The following is a 20,388-nucleotide window of genomic DNA, read 5'->3' on the forward strand; positions in this document are numbered from 1 at the left end:
CCTTACACCTTTATAGATAAGCAAAGTCTCTATATATTCAAATTAAAATATTATCTAAAAAGGTGCAGCCTTAAGAGTAAACATGAAAAAAAGGAGGAATCCACTGAGCAAAGCCAGATAAACATTTATTTGCCAATACATCAAAAGCTTCTCTAAATGACCATGTTACTACACGCCCTTGGCATTCTGGCTGTAAACCGTTGCAATCAATGTCACTCTCAGCACCTCTGTACAATCCTGTGAACGAGACTGTTAGAGCATTCATCACACTCAGAGAGTCTGTGCACTTTGAGAATGCAGCTGTGTGTAGTCCTGTTATTCACCGGATTGCTGAATTTCGCATCAGCTGGAATAGATGGAGAGAAATGGACATATTCAGGCAAGTGCTTCCTTTTCTAAACAAATATTTACACCATTAATCTTAGGAGTTCCAATGCCCACGTAATAAGTTTGTACGGCAATGTTCAATCATTTTCGTTTACAGTTAGTTTTAACATTAAACATTTAGCTTTATATTAAATCGTTTGTATAGCCTCGCTACTGGTCTTACTGTAGCAGCTGTACAAAGTGTTATTTGTCAAATGACAATGAACTGCGTTGTTCTAACTTACCAGTAGTTATCAGAAAAAGGATACACAAATATTAAAATAAATAATACAATTGAGAATAGAAAAGATAGTAAGCTGGCATGCAAAGAAAGATAATAATGAAAGATAAGATAATGATCTAACCTCGTTTAAAAAGATGGCTATGTAAACAAGTACGAATTGAATGTTTTTTTTAATGCTTTATTAATTCAATGCCACAAGAACATGAGGTATTACATATTCACATGATCAAATTAACATTATTAGCTGCCAGAGAAAGAAAAAAAATAAAAAAGGAAGAAAATTACATAAAGTTCAATGCTTTCAGAGCATTACATGTTTTCAATGCTTTTTGGTTTTTTGTTTGTTCTAAGAGATTTACATGTAATTTAAAGTCATTTATAAAATGTGCAAAATGTGGTTTACATTGAGCCCACTTCTTCTTATGTATATGGAATTTTCCTAACAGAATAAACAATTGTATAATATGTTGTTCCTTACAATTCAAATGTTCGTTTTCTGTATAAAAAAGTACATCAAATATACAAATTTCTATAGTACGAATTTACTGCTTTTCAGTGGAATTAACGCATGAGTGACGTAGGCTACTGTTGCTATGGTTACCTTTTCACGCGACAGCGACTTTTTCGTTAGCGAAAATTCGCGCTGCTATTTCCTTTAAATCCTAGTTTTAAAAAACGTGTGTGTGACCCCCACCAACACCAAATATTATAATCGGCTAAGTTTTATTGTGAAATTTGTGGCGCTACAGAAGGAGAACTGGATCAGAATAACTGGACAGAAAAGTTTCCCGAGTGCGGCCTCAACAAACAGTCTCCCATTGACATACAGCGGCGCAAAGTGCGTTACAATCAGCGACTGCTACAGCTCGAGCTGAAGGGCTATGAGGACATGCACGGCAGCTTTCGCATGAAGAACAATGGACATTCTGGTATGGATCCTTATATTAGAACCATTTCAAATAAATGGACAATTCTTTATTATTATCATTATTTTTTAATTAATATAGACCACCTGCTATTGTTATGTGGCTCTTTTATCTATATAGCCTACGTTGATCTTTGTCGCCCCCTTTTGTAATACATGCTTCCCGTCTTATTACTTCAGTCTGTGTAACTTAATCTTTACAGGGTAGATTAGCTGTCCATGAATGTAGCCCACTATCTTGTTTGTTTTTGACAGTGGAAATTCAGCTGCCACAGACTATGATGATTACCAAGGGGTTTCCAGACCGCTACACTGCTGTCCAGATGCATCTGCACTGGGGAGGCTGGGACATGGAAGCCAGTGGATCAGAGCACACAGTGGATGGCATCCGCTACATGGCAGAAGTATTTACATAATTAATTTTAGCCCAACAAATGAATGCATAAAAACATTTAGAGACATCCTAGATGTAAATAAAGCAATGCTGTTAAGTAGGGCTGAGGGCTTATCCATTCAAGTGATGCTGGACATGTGCCTGAAATCTTACTACAGTATGTCAGGTTCTATTTTAGACAAATATGTAGTTATCATTGTTCTATTATAAATTGTATTGTTTCATAAATAATATTCCTGCATTTAAGTTCCTCAAGAGTGTTGCGAAACTTTAATTTGGCAATACGGAAGGACTTGTTCAACCCAATATGTTTTGAACTTCACATTACTCAATTTGAAGTGTAATTTCTAGCATCTTCCTGTTTGACTTCTTGTGTAACAGCTGCATGTGGTTCACTACAACTCTGATAAGTACAGCAGCTTCCACGAGGCCAAAGATAAACAAGACGGTCTTGCAGTTTTAGCCTTTTTTTATGAGGTAAGACTGGCTGTAACCATCTTTTTCATCCTCTTTGAAATTAGAATATTCTTTTTATTTTTTATGATTCTTTTTATTTATTTTATTTTGGTGCAGTGCTGCCATCTAATGGGATTAAGGCCAAGCAAATTATCCTCAAAGAAAAACAATGAAAATGAAAAATTCAAATGACTGTCTATGTGAATCCTCTTGAAAAAAGCTGGGCTGCACCAAATGACCCCACATTGCCTGAAGCACATAGCATGAGTAAAGATAGACATCTGTATTCTCTGAACTAAATGGGTTAATTGATCAGACCACTGTGTGGTGGCCTACTGCCTGATATTCTGTTCCCACAAGACTGTGTGCAGGTCACAAGCTCCCAATACCATTTTATGGGGGAGGTCATTGTTTTAGTAACACACCCATAGGCATTCTAATCTGCTGCGATATGTAGTGCAGTGGCAAATGTCTTTCTCTGCAATTGCTTGGCTAATAGTGTGTTCACGAAACCACTGCATAATGGTTTATCTGAAAATGTTTACACTTGAGTGGCTTGATCAACTTCACATTGACCTAGTTAGTAATAGCTAGCAACACCATGCCACTACCTCCTTCAGTTTCAACTCACTGTTAAAAAAAATTATACAATATAAAACTTATATATAATATTGTATATGTTTTGAAAAGTATATTTATATATATAATGTTTTTACATCTTAAGACTTTTTTAATACATTTTATATTATATTTATCTTTTATGTAATAATAAAAATATAATGTTTATAGTAAAATATAATGTTTGCCTTGTAGCGGTATACAGTATTTGATATATGGATACTTTGTGTTTAGGATGGGCATTTTGAGAACACGTACTACAGTGATTTCATTGCAAACCTGGTAAACATCAAATATGCAGGTAATCCAAAATAGTTTGGATGACCATCGCAAAAATATTTCATTCTATGCAGCCTTTTTTCTCTCTTTTTTTCTCTCTTTGCAGGTCAGGCCATGAATATCACTAACTTGAACGTACGCTCCATGCTTCCAGAGAACCTCAATCACTTTTTCAGATATCAGGGCTCTCTCACCACACCGCCGTGCCATGAGAGCATTCTGTGGACAGTATTTGATTCGCCCATCACCCTCTCTCACACTCAGGTGCCTCCAAAAGTTCTCATGAAAAAGTTTTCAATCTTTTTTTTGCTTTTCCTTTAACTTTTAATGTGGTGACCTTCAGATCAGGAAATTGGAGAGCACATTAATGGACCATGAAAATAAGACCCTGTGGAATGACTACCGCATGGCCCAGCCTCTGAATGACAGAGTGGTGGAGTCCTCTTTCCTCCCACGCCTGGGCAAAGGAGGTTAGGGCAGAGCTTCATCCTTTCCAGCAGCTATGAAAAATGCTCTTTGTTAGGCCTGCAGTGCCTGAGCATATTCTCCCTCTCTCCTCTTTGGTTTCTTGCAGGAATTTGCCGTCAGGAAGCGATTGAAGCTAAGCTTAAAAGGATTGAGAGCCTTATTGTGTCACTGGACAAAAAAACGGTTCCAGGTATAACTTTTGATGAGAAATGTCAAGATTACAGGGAAATCTCAAAGGGGTAGTAAACCCAAAAATAAAAATTCTTCATGTCTTTAAAAAACATGTATGACTTTCTTCTGTGAAACAGAAAAGGAGTTATTTGTAACAGAATGTACATGCTGCTTTTTCCATACAATGAAAGGGAATGGTGGCCAAAGCTGTCAAGCTAAATTTTCAATGAATAGAGACTTAAATAGTGACTGTTCCTCATTCAAACTACCGTATGGCTACAGAAACATTTGAAAATTTTAGTAATTTTGCTTATTTTATTTTGTTATTTTTCTGTTTATTTTTTCTTATTTTAATTTCAGTCATTTTAGTATTTATTTCAATTAGTTGAAAAGGCAATTTTATTTTATTATTTTATCTTATTTAAATTAATGACATTTTTATTTTTTAAATGTAATAATTTTAGTTGTATTTATCAAAAACAACACTGGTCAAAAGCTTTGGAAAATACTGTAAACATTTAAAATGTTTGTATGGTGTTTCATCCTTTTTGGAGCTGGACACAATCGGTTCACCATGCACTTTCATTATATGAAAAAGTAGCTCAGACATGCATTCAACTTGTTTCATGAAAAAATGTCAAACACGAGGGTGAGTAAATAACAGAATTTTTATTTTTGGGCGGACTATCCCTTTAAATGTGATGTATCATTCTCGGTATACATTGTTAATCTGTCTCTGAATTAAAATAAGCTTTGACATTGATATTTGGTCTTTTCAAGGACCATTGTTTACAAGTACAGGTGATTATTTTTTTGCAGTAGGTCCAACTGTAGTTTTAGAACCGTAGACATTCAAACATACCATGACAACTAATGTAAACAAGTGAGATTCTATTTATCGATTTATGTCAACTTTCCTTCTCAAGGCCTGCAACATATATCGCCACTGGTCCTCTACTTCCCAAAAAAGAATTTGGAGAGTTATGCCTTGGTAGTCTTATCCCACCCCATGAACCTCCAGTCCTTTACAGCCTGCATGAACGTCCGTATACCGGCCTTACAAGACCTCACCGTGCTTTCTTACTCCACATCACATGACAACGAGCTCATGATCACTTTGGGCTCTGAAGTGGGTCTCTGGATCGGAGATGAGTTTGTGAATTTACCATTTGAACGTCAATCCCACGACTGGACAAACTACTGCTTTACCTGGGCATCACACACAGGAGGGGCTGAACTGTGGGTGAATGGACTGGTCGGGGTAGAGCAGTACATTCGGGCAGGATACACCATTCCAGCTGGAGGAACTCTCATTTTGGGGAAGGACCAGGATGGGTTTTTAGGGATCTCAATCAGTGATGCGTTTGCAGGGCACATGACCGATGTAAATGTGTGGGATTATGTGCTGACTGCAGCAGAGATTAGGCAGCAAATGTTGTGTGATAATGGCAAGGTGAAAGGGAATATCCTGAGCTGGGGAATCACTCCGCTCAGTCTGTATGGAGGAGTTCAGCTGCAGGCTGAGCAGGTTTGCCACTGAGAGAGAAAGAGATTGCCACAGGCTAAGAACTTTTTTAAACGAATGACAATATCAGCAATATTGGCTCTGCTAAATTGAACTGTATACTCACCCAGGGAATAACTGCAGTTGAGAAAGATATATTCTATTCAATCTGTATTTTAAATAAAAGCATTTCAATGTATTTTTACCCAATTGAATAATGTGAATCATATCTGAAGAATTTTAATAAACAATATTTGCATTCTTAACCTTCTTAAATCTGTTAATTTATTATACAGTATGTACAAACTGCATATAAAATGCAGTTTGTACATACTGTATAATACCTTGAATATTTATGAAGGGCATGTTTCTAGTTTCTGAAGAAAAAAATATCACAATGACAAAAAAAAAAAAAAACATTTTAAAGTAATAAAATCTTTAATTATTACTTAGAAAAGGAATTAAGCTGTGAAGCACCTTCATTAAAATACATAAATATTCGAAAAATGTTTGTCCAAATCAACGTCATATGATGCCACAAACATATAGAAACATGCAAAAAACATAAAATTATATTATATTATATAAAGGACCCCCGCAGACCCTTAAGCTCAAGAAGTCTCTTAAAAGATAATTTGACCTTTATGACATGGCATTATTGTAAAAATATGCAATAAAAGTTATTATAAAGAATTATAAATGCTAAAGAAAATTTGTACACAATACTTCTTACCCTAAAAATATTTAAAAACATTTTTAGTTAGAAGGAAAATATATTACTTTGCACTCGATGATTAGATCAGTTGTCATTAAATTAAATCTTTTGTTGAACTTTGTATAAAAGTTTTTCAAAACCATATGAAAATAATATGAATACAAGAACTTGGGACATGCATTTTAAACCTGATTTTTAAAATATATGTTTTTCCTTTCTTGGACATTCTTGTATATCAATACCCCAAATACAGATGACAATGAAAAAGGCACAATATTTTGATGTTATAATACATGACCTGTTCTTGCTTCCAAAACAGACGCTGAAAAATAAAGTGCATTAAAACAGTTCAAAGCATTGCAGACAAACACAAGAACATGTCCTGTGTAAACGACCCCTTATCTATTCAGAAAAATGTGTTTTTAATTTCCTGTTCGCTGCTTTCCCCTCCAGTCTCTTTGATCTCAGAGTCCCCAGCCTCCACCACAATATCCACCTTGTTTCTATGAGCAAAAAGCTTGCTGGTCTCCAGGAAGGTCTTGTTTTTGGTCTCTGGGATGACCACCCAGATGTAGATAAGTGTGGCAAGACAGATGCAGGCAAAAATGATGAAGCTGTAAGCACCCAGGCCTCTCTGTAGACACAAATGAGCCCTTGAGCAAACTCAAGTCCTCTTTAACATTTTGCTTTGATGATTCAGTGAGTTTCATAACTGTAAAAGGATTTGCACTGATTCCATTAATTACTCACTTAGCTTGTTTCTTCATCGGAACAGATTTGGAGAAATGTAGCATTACATCACTCAGATGCTCTGCAGTGAATGGGTGCCACAGAATGCGAGTGCAAACAGCTGTAGAAAACATCACAATAAATCCACAAGTCGTGTGGAGTCATATGGATTGCTTGTGGATTATGGTTTTTATCAGCTGTTTGAAATCTTTCTAACGCGCACCCATTTACAGCAGAGGATCCACTGAGCAAGTGATGTAATGCTAAATGTCTCCAAATCTGTATCTGAAGAAGAAAAACTCATTCACATCTTGGATCACCTGAGGGTGAGTACATTTCCAGCATATTTTCATTTTTGGGTGAACTATTTCTTTAATAACTTAAAAGTATCAATTGCAATACTGTGACTCTTTGTTAGTGTTGCATTTGACCTCTGACCTCTAGAAAGGGGAAGACCAGGCCGACTGTGAAGTTTGAGAGCCAGTGAACTGTGCCAGCCACCATGAACGCTGGTGGTCTAGAAGACTGCCGGAACATCTCTGTGGTGATTACATTAGGAATAGGACCTGCAGAGGGATGCAGAAAAAGCGGTCAAATCTGGCTATTCTATCATCAAACACATCATCTTTTTATAGGCAGTGAGAAAAGAGACTGCTTGAAACACTGTGCTGCTTTTACAATCTGTTTTACTGCCACTTTAAAGCACTTCTCTTGCATTCACTCCAGGGTTTTAATGTAAAATCCCAGAAAATGCAGCATAAATCTATTGTCATTCCCCACCAAGGAATACAACAAATGAAAGGGAGGGAGTGAATTCATTGAGATGCAGCAAACTCCCTGTGCATCTGCAATATGCCCCTATGGGATTGGCGTGAACTCACTTGGGCCAATAGCATGTCCAATGACGTAAGTAATGACACAGACGATGCTGACATAGGGTATCCAGTCCAGTGAAGTCTGTGGGTGGAAAGTGCTGCATTTATTATACCATTTATAGCCTTGCATTTCACATAGACCCAAGAGGCAAATTCATCAGGCCAGCACATAAAATGAAAATCTCTGCTGGGACTGATATTTTACAATGCCTATAACACCTGTCTGTCTGTAAACAAGAATTTACTACAACCAAAATGGGCCACATAAGGAAACCCCCTTATTTAGTTAAAGTGAATCTGATAAGTCATAATAATCAGCTCTAATCTGAATAGGGTTCACAAATCTGGATGAGTGAGCGAGATAGATATATACACACACACACACACACATCAGCTGTTAATTATTATGTTTAACCAATAAATTACTTACATTCAAATATTACTATGACATTACTTAAAAATATTTCAATATTAAAATACTTTGTCTAAATATACTATCAGTTTGTTTAAATACTGTATATGAAAAAAATAAAACGCAAATATTTGAATTCTTTGCACTTGTTACAATACAGATAAACCATTAATAATTACGTTAAGGTCAATAACCAATAAATGACCTATATTGAAATATTACTATGACATCATTTAAACAATAATATTTTAATTTTAATCAATATAAATATCTATCAGTCTTAATATACTATCAGCTTCTCTTAGAGAAATAAATAATTTTTAACACTACAAGTGAATTTAGGCATCACAACATTAGAAATGTACAGTATAAATATGGAAATTCACTATGAAATTTGCTAAAGATTACATTTAACTGTATTATTATATAATTAATGCTTTCACATAAATTGACATTAAGATGGCAAAGATCATGTAAAATCAGGGCAAATAAACAATAGAATGTATATCAGTCTGTGTATATCTAATAATTCTAAACACCTGTAATATTTCCAGATTTTATTCGTTCATCTCTAGTAGTGTATTTAAATGAATACAGTGTTGTTATACCTGGAAGTAGAGTGCTATGGTCAGGAGAACACAGGCTCCACAGCAGACACCAAAGCCGATCAGTAGCAACAACTTTCTACCAGATTTCTCCACTATGAACACCTACACAAACAGAAAATCATATTCTTTACACATTTCTTTGTGAAGTAAATGAGCTCCTCATAAGGGGTATCAAACTATGAAGTTAAAAAAAAACAACAACAACGACAATAAGTGGCTTACGGCTGCTATTGTCATGAAGACATTAACTGCTCCTGTTCCAACCGTCACATACTGAACGTGATCGTCAGCCACTCCTGCTGAGCTATAGATGCTGTCAGCATAGTAATAAATCTGAAGATTGGGTTAAAATTAAGATTCAGTTGAGCAAGACATTTCAAATTTATAACACCACACTTACGCTTTCAGAATTTTTTTTTTTTTTTAAATAATCTGTGTGAGTTTTAAAGTGGTGCTTACGGCATTGACTCCTGACAGTTGTTGGCCCATGTTCATGAAGATTACTGACAGCAGCTGCCAGCGCAGTGAGCGGAAGGTGAAGAGGTTGAGCACAGAGAGTCGACCTTCTGCTTGCTCTGACTGTTCCTCCACACGCATCTCGCACAGCTCCTCATCTACATCCTCCCAGCCACGCAGCCTCTGCAGTCCTAAAACACAACACATCAGACTCTTCATTTAAGCAATATCTCCCAGGGTGATATTCAGATCAACAGCATGATTACGAGTGTGATATAGCCCTTAATACAAAAGTTCAATGAGCAAGACGTTAATATTGAGTAACTTACATTTTGGTTGCTTCGTAACGGACATGAAAAGCCTAAATTAAATCTGTTCATTATACAAAGTAATTGTAACTCTTCACAAGACTTGGATTAGACTATTCGATTCATATGGATTTGTTTTATGACATCTTTATAACCTTTTTTGGATATTTTAAGTTTTGATTACTACCTCAGGTTTCATTAAAAATCTTAATTTGGGTTTTGAAGATTAACCAAAGTCTTATGGGTTTGGAATGACATGAGGGTGAAATGATGACTGAATATTCTTTTGGGTGAATTATTCTTTTAATGAAAAAATGTAAACTACTCAATTACGCAATCATAAAGCCAGTAAATAGTTTCGCTTCTGAACGAATGAGTATTTTGAATAAATCCATTCAATGAATGTTAATGATTCAATGACTCTTTCATAAAGACAGTCACTTGTTTCGTTACTAAATAAATCAGTTTTGAATATACCAGCTAAATGAATGTGAACGATTTAATGTCACGGTCATAAAGCCAGTCACTTGTTTCATTTCTGATTAAATCAGTGTTTTGAACGAATCTGAATGATTCAATGATGCTCACATAAAGACAGTCACTTGATTTGTTCCTAAATGAATCAGTGTTTTCAAATGAATCAGTTGAATACATTTGAAGGACACTCATTAAGCCAGTTAATGGGTTCATTCCTAAATGAATCAGTCTTTTTAAACAAATCTGTTGTATGATTCAGTGTCATATTCATAAAGACTTATGACAAAGACACTTGTCGCCAGCTACTGGAGTAATGATATAACCTGCAGTCACTAATACACAGACTGACAGAACTAAAATGTCAATCTATACAGCATATTCTTTCCATATTAAAAGACTAAAACTGACGTTGACGTAGCCATTAAAAACAATACTAATAACAAAAATGATTTAAACGTGTCCCATGTTCGTCATTCACATTATATGTATTTTTACTCAGAAAAAAAAAGATAAAAAAAAACGATTAAGAAAATAACTATTTTGCAGTGTACACAAGAACTTGAGGTGCTTACAAGGATCCAACAAGGTCCTCTCTTCAATAAATGACAGAAAGTGTCCAATATGTTGTAAATTAATTACATAAGTCCAATTGATAAAGCCAGCCCTACTCCATCATAAAACCCCTGCAATCTTGATGAGTTCATCGTTGGTGAACATCCAACTGTAAACCTCACATTTTCTTTATGTGCTCTGACATGGAAGACTAAAATAACTCCTTCTGTACCTTTCCTGGCAGTTTTTTCATCCCCCTTCTGTATGAGCATGTAGCGTGGGCTCTCAGGGAAGAAAGGCAGTAGCAGCAGCTCAATGGCAGCTGGAATCCCTGTGAGACCCAGCATGATGGGCCAGCCTAGAGAGAGAACATTACACATCACCACGAGCAGCAGGGGCATGTTTCTCCAACTGCACTTGCAAATTCCTCTACAATAGCACAGCAATACTAGAGCATCTCATGATTAAACCTTTGCGTTATAGTCTAGAAAAAAAGCAACAAAAATTCCATGGACTGTGCATTACCTTCCATATTTCCCAGGATATTGCGAACACCGAACACTTGGGCAACAACGATGCCAATGGTGATGAAAAGCTGCGGCACAATTCCGATGGCCCCCCTGTAATTCTTGGGTGCGATTTCTCCTAAATACATGGACACCACATTGGAGGACAAGCCTGGAAAACACAGTCACATACTGTCATGCTTAAACATATAGCTGATCCATACTGACAGGTGGAATATTCTACTGACCTGCACAGATGCCCACTAAAAAGCGTGCAGCAATGATGATTTCAAATGACCCTGCCACTTCACTCACACCCATCATTATAGCAGGTACAATAGAGAAGATGTTGTTGAACAGGAGTGTGCCTTTTCTATAAGAAAAAGACCTTGGTTAGGGTGAATGATAATTGGGATTCAATGCAATGCATTGAAAAAAAACCAAAAAAAAAAACAGTTTTTACAACCCAATACAGTTCAAAGAAAATTACCTCCCGAATTTGTTCACCAATGGGGCTACCATGAGAGATCCAAAAAACCCACCCAGTGGGAACATGGACACAGTTACGGACCACAGGAGGGTCAGGAGATTGTCTGACATTGGACCATAACGATCCTCATATATCCGGGTGTAGAACAGCTTCATCTCCTTTTATCAGAATATCAGAGATGAAATAATATAATTGTCACGGTGTGTGGAGGCAGGCAGGATGACGAGGACGACAAGGATATTTAATGTAGAGACAACAAGGCAGATTCGGGTAGATGAGACACACACACACAGGTTTGTTTTTATGGTTTATGGGGACTCTCCATAGGCGTAATGGTTTTTATACTGTACAAACCGTATTTTCTATTGCCCTACACCAACCCTACCTCTAAACCTACCTCTCACAGGAAACTTTCTGCATTTTTAGATTTTCAAAAAAACTCATTCTGAATTATTTATAAGCCTTTTGAATTACGGGGACACTGAAAATGTCCTCATAAAGCACCTTTTCGTTGTAATATCTATGTCATACCCATGTTATTATACAAATCTGTGTCCTCATAAACATGCACACACACACACACACGGGGTAACATTCACAATAACCGACAATACTAGAATACAAGAGACAGGAACTTATAGGGCAGATAACGAGGGGCAGACAGGTGAGCACACGGAGGATAATTAACTAATGATTGAACGGGCTAAACCAACAAAAGGAGAAGAAACCACAATAAACAGTCCACAGGGGCGTTAAATTACTCCCCCCTCCCGGAAGGTGCGTCCTCGCACCGTAGAAACAGAGGGAGGGGCGGAGGGGGACTAGGAAGAGGAAGAGGGAAAAAGCAGTGGATGTGAGATGGTGACAGGGGAAGGCAAAGGGCTGGCAGGCAGACCAGACTGGTGGAGGTTCCGGTGGAGGACGGACTTCCAGGAGGAAGACGGCTAACAGAGTCCAGGGAGGTGCCGATGGAGGGAGGAGCCAGGGAGACGACAGGAAGGAACCGGAGCAGGAGGAGGAGCCAGGTGGGACCCTGGCCACAGCCATATTAGCGGCCCACGGTGGAGCCGACAGAGGGAGGAGCCATGGAGGAGGAATGTCCACCGACTCCAGAGGGCCGACCAACGGCGGCGGAGCAGGTGGAGGAGGAGCCCGAGCCAGAGACGGAGAGCCAACGAGCCAGGGGGATGCAGAGGATCCGGGGGGCCAGGGTGGAGCCGAGGGCTTTGGTGACCGAGGCAGAGATCCAGAGATCCGCAGTGGAGCCAGCTTCAGATGGCTTCGGAGGCTGGAGGCGGAGGTGAGGGAGACTCTGACCATGGTGACGCTGGAGGAGGCCGGAGCTGGTGGGAGGGTGGGCATTTTTGAGGAGCGGGCACTGGAGAGAGCTCTTCGGCTGGAGCCCTTCCTGGGTTTAACGAGGGATCAGGAGCCCTTCCTGGGCTGACGGTTTATGCTCCGTACCGCGGGGAGATGGTGGGCTGGGCTCAGGGCCCTGAGTGGGGCTGGTGTTGTTGTCCACGATGTCCACGGTCAGCTGGGACTTGCAGGACACCAGCACCCACTCGATGATGGTGGCGAGGCTCTCTCGAGGACCATCCCCAGACAACTGCTCTTGTGTGGTGGCGTTTAGTCCAACTTGGTAGAAGGTACAGAGGCAGTTGTCCGGGTAGTGCGTGAGGTGGGCCAGGGACAGAAAGTCGTCTGTGTGGTCCTCAAGAGAGCGTTCCCCCTGCTCCAGCAGGAAAATTTGGAAGGCGGGGTAATCCATTATAAAAATAAAAACTGACAAAAACAAATGAGGGGAAAGACGCCACTATACTTTACATTTTGGGTTGGTTATTCGGTCCCGGTGTGTGGAGGCAGGCAGGATGACGACAAGGATATTTAATGTAGAGCACACACACACACACACAGGGCAGATAACGAGGGGCAGACAGGTGAGCACACTGAGGATAATTAACTAATGATTGAACGGGCTAAACCAACAAAAGGGGAGGAAACCACAATAAACAGTCCACAGGGGCGTTACAATAATATAATATAATATAATATAATATACAAAATAATATATATAAAGTCAGTACCGTGGCAGGTGAGTTGATCACAGCCACATTGTATCCATACTGAAATGACGAACCAAATCCGGCGATCAGAGAAGCTGCAGCCAGGGTCAGCGTCACTCTCTGTAAAATTGCATTAATTTTAGAAATATGTAAATGCAAATAAAATTATATATTAAAAATTTATTTTTAGTCATATGGAAGCAGCTGCAGTATATTTGAAAGGACACACAAGTATTGCTTGTTGATTGTTGTCTATCTGTTACCAAACCAAAAAGCAAAGAACAAAATAAGTGTAAAACAATTTTGAGGCAGAAATATGTTTGTCAAAAGTACTTACCCCCTTCCTCTCACTTCCTCTCACTTCCATGTCCATCTCTTCCTTCATGCTTTAAATCTACAGTACAGTCAGAAAGAACATCAGCGAAAAGAAACGACAGCTCTTTCTTTATATGGTACTTTGGACATTGGAGCCGACCCTAAAAACCAAGATTAAAGTTGTTTGGAATTAAAGCAACTGATATAAACAGATAAAAGTAAGCTACCTACTTATCTGCACCTATAAAGAAAAGCACATGTCATTAATCATGTCATTTATTGGGCTTCAGTACTTCCAAGTGTTTCTTTTCTTTGCCTCAACATCTGGTTTCTGTGACATTTCTAGTCTATTTTTAGATCTCATATTGACTAACCCTTGTGTTTTTGATGTTCTGAGGTCTATATCTCGGTATATATGTGCATGCACACTATTATGGTTGTGCAAAGCCTCTCTCTAGAAATGGTTTGAGGACATCCTGCTGCAAACATTGAGCAGAGGAGAATGTACAGAGTAATGCAGGTCACAAATAAACTTTCTGTTCCTCATGTATATTCTGGGTTACTTCAGGGCTACAATAATTAAAAGGTAATGCTGGCAGGAATAAAGATTGGCAAACAATGCATTTAGTTTGTCTTACATGTAGTGTTATTAATTTTTTCATGAAGAATTCATAAAGACTAAAAAATAACATGTCTTTGGAGAACGTTTGCGCCCCTTATAGGTGAAAAGTGTTTATGCAAGTGTACATGACAAGCAGTTTTTGTCTCATCTTAAACATGTAACTCAAACTATTCGAATGAAACAAAAAATACAAATACATTAAATTAAAAATGAATTATTGGTGTTTTCAGGTATCTGAAAATAAATAAATAAAATACAAAATTATGGTTGTCCTCTAACACAGAGGTCCCCAACCACAGGGCCCTGGAAGAACTGCTACTGGGTCGCAAGAACGTTCTGGGAAAAGTGTGTATAGATATGACACTCTGTTATTTATTTATGTTAACGATTGTTCTAATTATTCTGTATTTTCGTTGTATGCGATTGATATGGAGTAGCAATTTGACGATTTCATGTTAAATAAGTAAATGAAATATATTTTCTGTCACATATTAGGGGTTAAACGGATCGCAGTTGATCCGTACATACGGTCGGATGAGACCCTACCGTTCGGCACGCACTTGATTCACAGATTAATTTGCCAATTTACACGTTCAAGCAATTTTAAACAACAAGAATAAGAAACGAAAGAGAGCTCAATTCGATACTCACACGTTGTTCTTGCACACAATCAAAGCGCGCACAAGCATAGACGAGTGTTTCAGACAGCGCCATATAATTGCGTATATGTACACATAAAATTAGCTTATGTCAAAAAACGCTTCACGACATTGTCATTGTGCTTTAAATATTTTTTTCTTGCTTATCCGAAAAAATAATCAGATCTGTGACTCAAAAAACAACAACACAATATAATGCGATATCCACCCCACTCCCCCCAAATACAGCCGGTCCGCAAGAAAATTTTCTGAACGTAACCGGTCCGTGGTGTAAAAAAGGTTGGAGACCCCTGCTCTAACAGACCTCCATACTTAGAACTTCACACACAACCTGCAAATTAGCATATTTTAATTAAGACCCTATTTATAATTAAGATAACTGCTGGTTTACACCTAAGTTATGAAAATAATAAATCCCTTGACTTATCAGAACAACTTCTGGAGTTTGTAATTGAATAATTACTCAATGTCATGTTCTAAAGGAAAAACATTGTAGTCAGAAATAAAAGGATTTCAGTAACACTCTGAAAAGGAATATTCATTTAGAATTGTCTCAGCCCCACTCCTGCCGAGTTAATGAAATAAGCAGAAAGATACACAAAAATACAAATGAAAAAATAAATAAATGCTGACTCTATGTGCTAAACAGATGTGGTATTTTCCCCTTTATCAGCATAACCAGGGTCCAATCCTAAACCAATGAAAGTCTGAAGAATCCAGAGCTCCAAATTTCCTTCCCAGCAAAGGTACAGACAATCATAACTTAAACTATTTCAGGGGACAATATCTTGTATGGCTATGCAATTAAACAATGTGCAATTCAGGAATATTTATTGTAAATGTCTATGTTGGTGGCAATATATCAAATAATAAATTGTAAACACAGTAGGCCAAATAGATTAAATAGACTATAACCACATCAAATGAAAGACTATGAAGATAGTATTGCCTTGCATACAGCGTGAAAAGTGAACCAATCGAGGATTTGAATATGGACCTCAGCCCACTAATTGGTGACCTCTGACCCAGACTGTTGATCTCCACTAAATATCAATAGATGCTAAGCTTAGCTTTGCTTGTCACAAAACTGACTGTATATGCACAGCATGGTGCATCACTAAATGTATTTATATCATTATTTTACATGAATACACAATTTAAATCAAATAAAACATGTGGCAGTTTTATTCTTGTGGTGTTTTGACAAATGCATCATTGTCAGATATGTTTGAGTCTCTAAACAGCACAAGATCTGAGAGAAACTTACTCTGGCACCAGCGTTGGGGAAGATACTTTAAAACGTCCAATCTACAAATGACTTAGAATTTAAAATAGCTACCCTTTAATTATTTCGTTTTCAAAAACGACATTAAAATATTTAATTGCTTCCCAACAAAAACGTCTCTGCACAAATATAATCTTTAATGAGGTTTATATAATCTAAAAACAGGTGATGGTGGTGATTTATTATTTTGTCCTGATACAATCTGACAGGTGCTGGGCGATCTTACATCTAGAAAAGCACATGCCTTTTGAAAAAAACACACCATCTTTTATTTCCAATAATTGTCCCATTAACTTTGGAACACGTTGTCCAAAGTACATGCCCAAGGCTTTGCTATGCTTAAGTGCTTTATTGTAACGTCTTTACCTGCTTTGTACAGAGTTGTTTAGTGTTGCCCTGAAAAATCTTCATCACTTGTAAGCGACATCGTAGCTTATATTCCACAAATGTTTTCAGTGGAATGTGAGGAAATAATATATATATAATACATAATATATACACAAGCAAGAGGCATGATCCAGGCATGATCCATGGGCTGCCAGCTTGATAACAGAACAGCTATTAAAAAAGTAAATAAACCTTGGAAATTAGGTATCAAATTAATTATTGACTGTTGACACCCATTGCATAGTTAAAATGTGATTCTGCAAAACAAAGGTCACATTACGCAGAATTAAAAAAAAAAATAATAATTTGTTTGTTAACAATTGCACCTCATTAACGTGACTTTTTCATATCATGGAACTACATTGTAAAAACACCATACAAATTACGAAATGATTATTTTAATTCTCAAAAGAGTAAAAGAGATCAGGTCTATTCCATAAAATGTATTTAATGAGATACAGAGCCACTTTTGAGAAAAAGCAGCATCCACAAACACTTTGATCAGCATCACACGGACAGCAGAGGTCTCTGTCTGACCAGTATCTGCTCCCTCCTGCAGTGCTGCACTGCAGATTCTCTCATTCCTATTCCTCCTTCAGCAACTCATTAATCACATTGATTGGACCTCATCAACTTAAACAGAGATCCTCAGCTGTTTATTTCAGCAGGTCGAGGGCTGAACACCCCACTAGGGATTGTGGTGAGGTGTGGGTCCTCACAGTCAGGTCTGTGCGGGTTTAAAAAAGCTCTCTCTTTAGGTTGTTATCCTCTGCAGTGATATGTCATTGCAGATACCCACAGAAGGGCTGTAACGCACCCAAGCGATGGACTCTGAAGTGAACGAAGGTTCAAGAAAAGGTAAGTATCATGTGCCTTACCAAAAAACAGCCATAAGTTAGAAAATATATTAATATTAAAAAAAATATATATAAAAAGGTATCTTTGAAAATAAGGGTCTACACGCTAAGCTTAGCTTTGCTTGTCACAAAACTGACTGTATATGCACAGCATGGTGCATCACTAAATGTATTTATATCATTATTTTACATGAATACACAATTTAAATCAAATAAAACATGTGGCAGTTTTATTCTTGTGGTGTTTTGACAAATGCATCATTGTCAGATATGTTTGAGTCTCTAAACAGCACAAGATCTGAGAGAAACTTACTCTGGCACCAGCGTTGGGGAAGATACTTTAAAACGTCCAATCTACAAATGACTTAGAATTTAAAATAGCTACCCTTTAATTATTTCGTTTTCAAAAACGACATTAAAATATTTAATTGCTTCCCAACAAAAACGTCTCTGCACAAATATAATCTTTAATGAGGTTTATATAATCTAAAAACAGGTGATGGTGGTGATTTATTATTTTGTCCTGATACAATCTGACAGGTGCTGGGCGATCTTACATCTAGAAAAGCACATGCCTTTTGAAAAAAACACACCATCTTTTATTTCCAATAATTGTCCCATTAACTTTGGAACACGTTGTCCAAAGTACATGCCCAAGGCTTTGCTATGCTTAAGTGCTTTATTGTAACGTCTTTACCTGCTTTGTACAGAGTTGTTTAGTGTTGCCCTGAAAAATCTTCATCACTTGTAAGCGACATCGTAGCTTATATTCCACAAATGTTTTCAGTGGAATGTGAGGAAATAATATATATATAATACATAATATATACACAAGCAAGAGGCATGATCCAGGCATGATCCATGGGCTGCCAGCTTGATAACAGAACAGCTATTAAAAAAGTAAATAAACCTTGGAAATTAGGTATCAAATTAATTATTGACTGTTGACACCCATTGCATAGTTAAAATGTGATTCTGCAAAACAAAGGTCACATTACGCAGAATTAAAAAAAAAAATAATAATTTGTTTGTTAACAATTGCACCTCATTAACGTGACTTTTTCATATCATGGAACTACATTGTAAAAACACCATACAAATTACGAAATGATTATTTTAATTCTCAAAAGAGTAAAAGAGATCAGGTCTATTCCATAAAATGTATTTAATGAGATACAGAGCCACTTTTGAGAAAAAGCAGCATCCACAAACACTTTGATCAGCATCACACGGACAGCAGAGGTCTCTGTCTGACCAGTATCTGCTCCCTCCTGCAGTGCTGCACTGCAGATTCTCTCATTCCTATTCCTCCTTCAGCAACTCATTAATCACATTGATTGGACCTCATCAACTTAAACAGAGATCCTCAGCTGTTTATTTCAGCAGGTCGAGGGCTGAACACCCCACTAGGGATTGTGGTGAGGTGTGGGGTCAGGTCTTCAGGTCTGTGCGGGTTTAAAAAAGCTCTCTCTTTAGGTTGTTATCCTCTGCAGTGATATGTCATTGCAGAGAAGGGCTGGATTTAGCGGAGGCATCCGAGACGGGCTCGTCCTTTTCTCAGTCCTCACCCGCTAGATCCGCGGCTCTCTCTCTCACGGTTCGGAAGCCCGCGCGACAGTTTCTCCCCCCCCCCCCCCCCCCCACACACACACACACGTCCTTCTGTTTTAAGATTGAATTTCAATTGTTTGACAAATGATCAAATTTAGAGTAAATATCATGATGTCTTAAATGAAAAAAATAAAATTATTCTAAAACATATATTATATATATATATGAACTCTTAAAACTTGGAAATCAAAATTCTCAAAAGACAAACAACTACATTTACACACAGACACACAGACACACACACGCGCACACACTCCTTTTTAAACTCTACAGTACACTGTCAAATATTACATAGATTACAGAACTATGTACTTCCATAAAGCACTTAAATCCCAAGGAAGTGTGAATCCCAAAAATATTCTGTTTATCTGTTTATTGTGGTAAATCTGTTTTCTAAAATGACACTTTTGTTAATGAAGTGCTTAAGTGACAAGCCCCTAAAATCAAGTGATTGTTTTGTCCTATTTTGCCAGTAAATTAATGTTTACATGCTTCAAAAATGATTGTTGAACCATGCTTCCAGTTTCCACTCGTTATGAGCCGCTCATAGGACTGGCTTGTCAACTGACACTGCCTCAGGGTTAGCAATACCATAAGAGTGGGTGTATATCCAACATCCTCTTCCCTCAGCTCACATAATCAATCAGCACAACATTTGCCATTGTATTCAGCTTGTGCCCTTTTCCCAGCTATCCTCAGAACGGTTCCTCTTCTTGTAACCTAAAAGCAGATCTGGTATCATGCTGAGATAATGGAGAAGTCACTCTGTATCCTGACTTTGGTGAAACTGGCATAGACTGATTCTCTTATACAGCATGTATTATCAAATATTTGGAGAAGCTCAGATACAGCTCAGCACCACTCTAAAGGCATATTAGCCAAAGTCAAAGGAGACTCAACTGAATGTCAAGGATTGAGGGAATGTGCCGGCGCAATCATTTAATAATTTACGGATAATTACCAAGCAGATTCTCCATAACCTTACACATATTATGGCCAAGAAAGAGTGTTCAGTGATGGTAGACACCTCTGA

The 20,388-nt window shown here is 37.7% G+C and overlaps 2 protein-coding genes across 3 annotated transcripts; one reads left to right on the forward strand and one right to left on the reverse strand.

Moving 5' to 3' along the window:
• The first annotated feature begins 201 nt into the window (after positions 1-201).
• On the forward strand, positions 202-5,553 carry LOC107593430 (carbonic anhydrase 6-like). The gene is made up of 9 exons (XM_016283152.1): positions 202-379; positions 1,360-1,539; positions 1,791-1,939; positions 2,311-2,406; positions 3,238-3,304; positions 3,389-3,546; positions 3,626-3,752; positions 3,857-3,940; positions 4,848-5,553. The coding sequence occupies exons 1-9, from the start codon at positions 295-297 to the stop codon at positions 5,459-5,461; spliced, it is 1,560 nt and encodes a 519-aa protein (XP_016138638.1). The 5' UTR covers positions 202-294; the 3' UTR covers positions 5,462-5,553.
• Positions 5,554-6,388: 835 nt separating this feature from the next.
• On the reverse strand, positions 6,389-14,058 carry LOC107593431 (solute carrier family 2, facilitated glucose transporter member 5). 2 transcript variants are annotated; one of them, XM_016283153.1, is made up of 12 exons: positions 13,957-14,058; positions 13,641-13,739; positions 11,554-11,711; positions 11,312-11,436; positions 11,083-11,235; positions 10,790-10,915; positions 9,224-9,411; positions 8,987-9,097; positions 8,765-8,866; positions 7,751-7,826; positions 7,308-7,435; positions 6,389-6,774 (listed from the first exon to the last, which is right to left on the reverse strand). In XM_016283153.1, exons 1-12 carry the CDS (start codon positions 14,002-14,004, stop codon positions 6,547-6,549), a joined length of 1,542 nt encoding a protein of 513 aa, XP_016138639.1. In that variant the 5' UTR covers positions 14,005-14,058; the 3' UTR covers positions 6,389-6,546. The 2 variants fall into 2 exon arrangements, with proteins under 2 accessions (XP_016138639.1, XP_016138640.1); XM_016283154.1 differs by lacking the exons at positions 13,641-13,739; positions 13,957-14,058 and adding an exon at positions 13,381-13,413.
• Positions 14,059-20,388: the final 6,330 nt, after the last annotated feature.

The sequence above is a fragment of the Sinocyclocheilus grahami genome, unplaced genomic scaffold, assembly GCF_001515645.1.
Source record: "Sinocyclocheilus grahami isolate Dianchi unplaced genomic scaffold, SAMN03320097.WGS_v1.1 scaffold170.1, whole genome shotgun sequence".
NCBI lineage: Eukaryota > Metazoa > Chordata > Actinopteri > Cypriniformes > Cyprinidae > Sinocyclocheilus > Sinocyclocheilus grahami.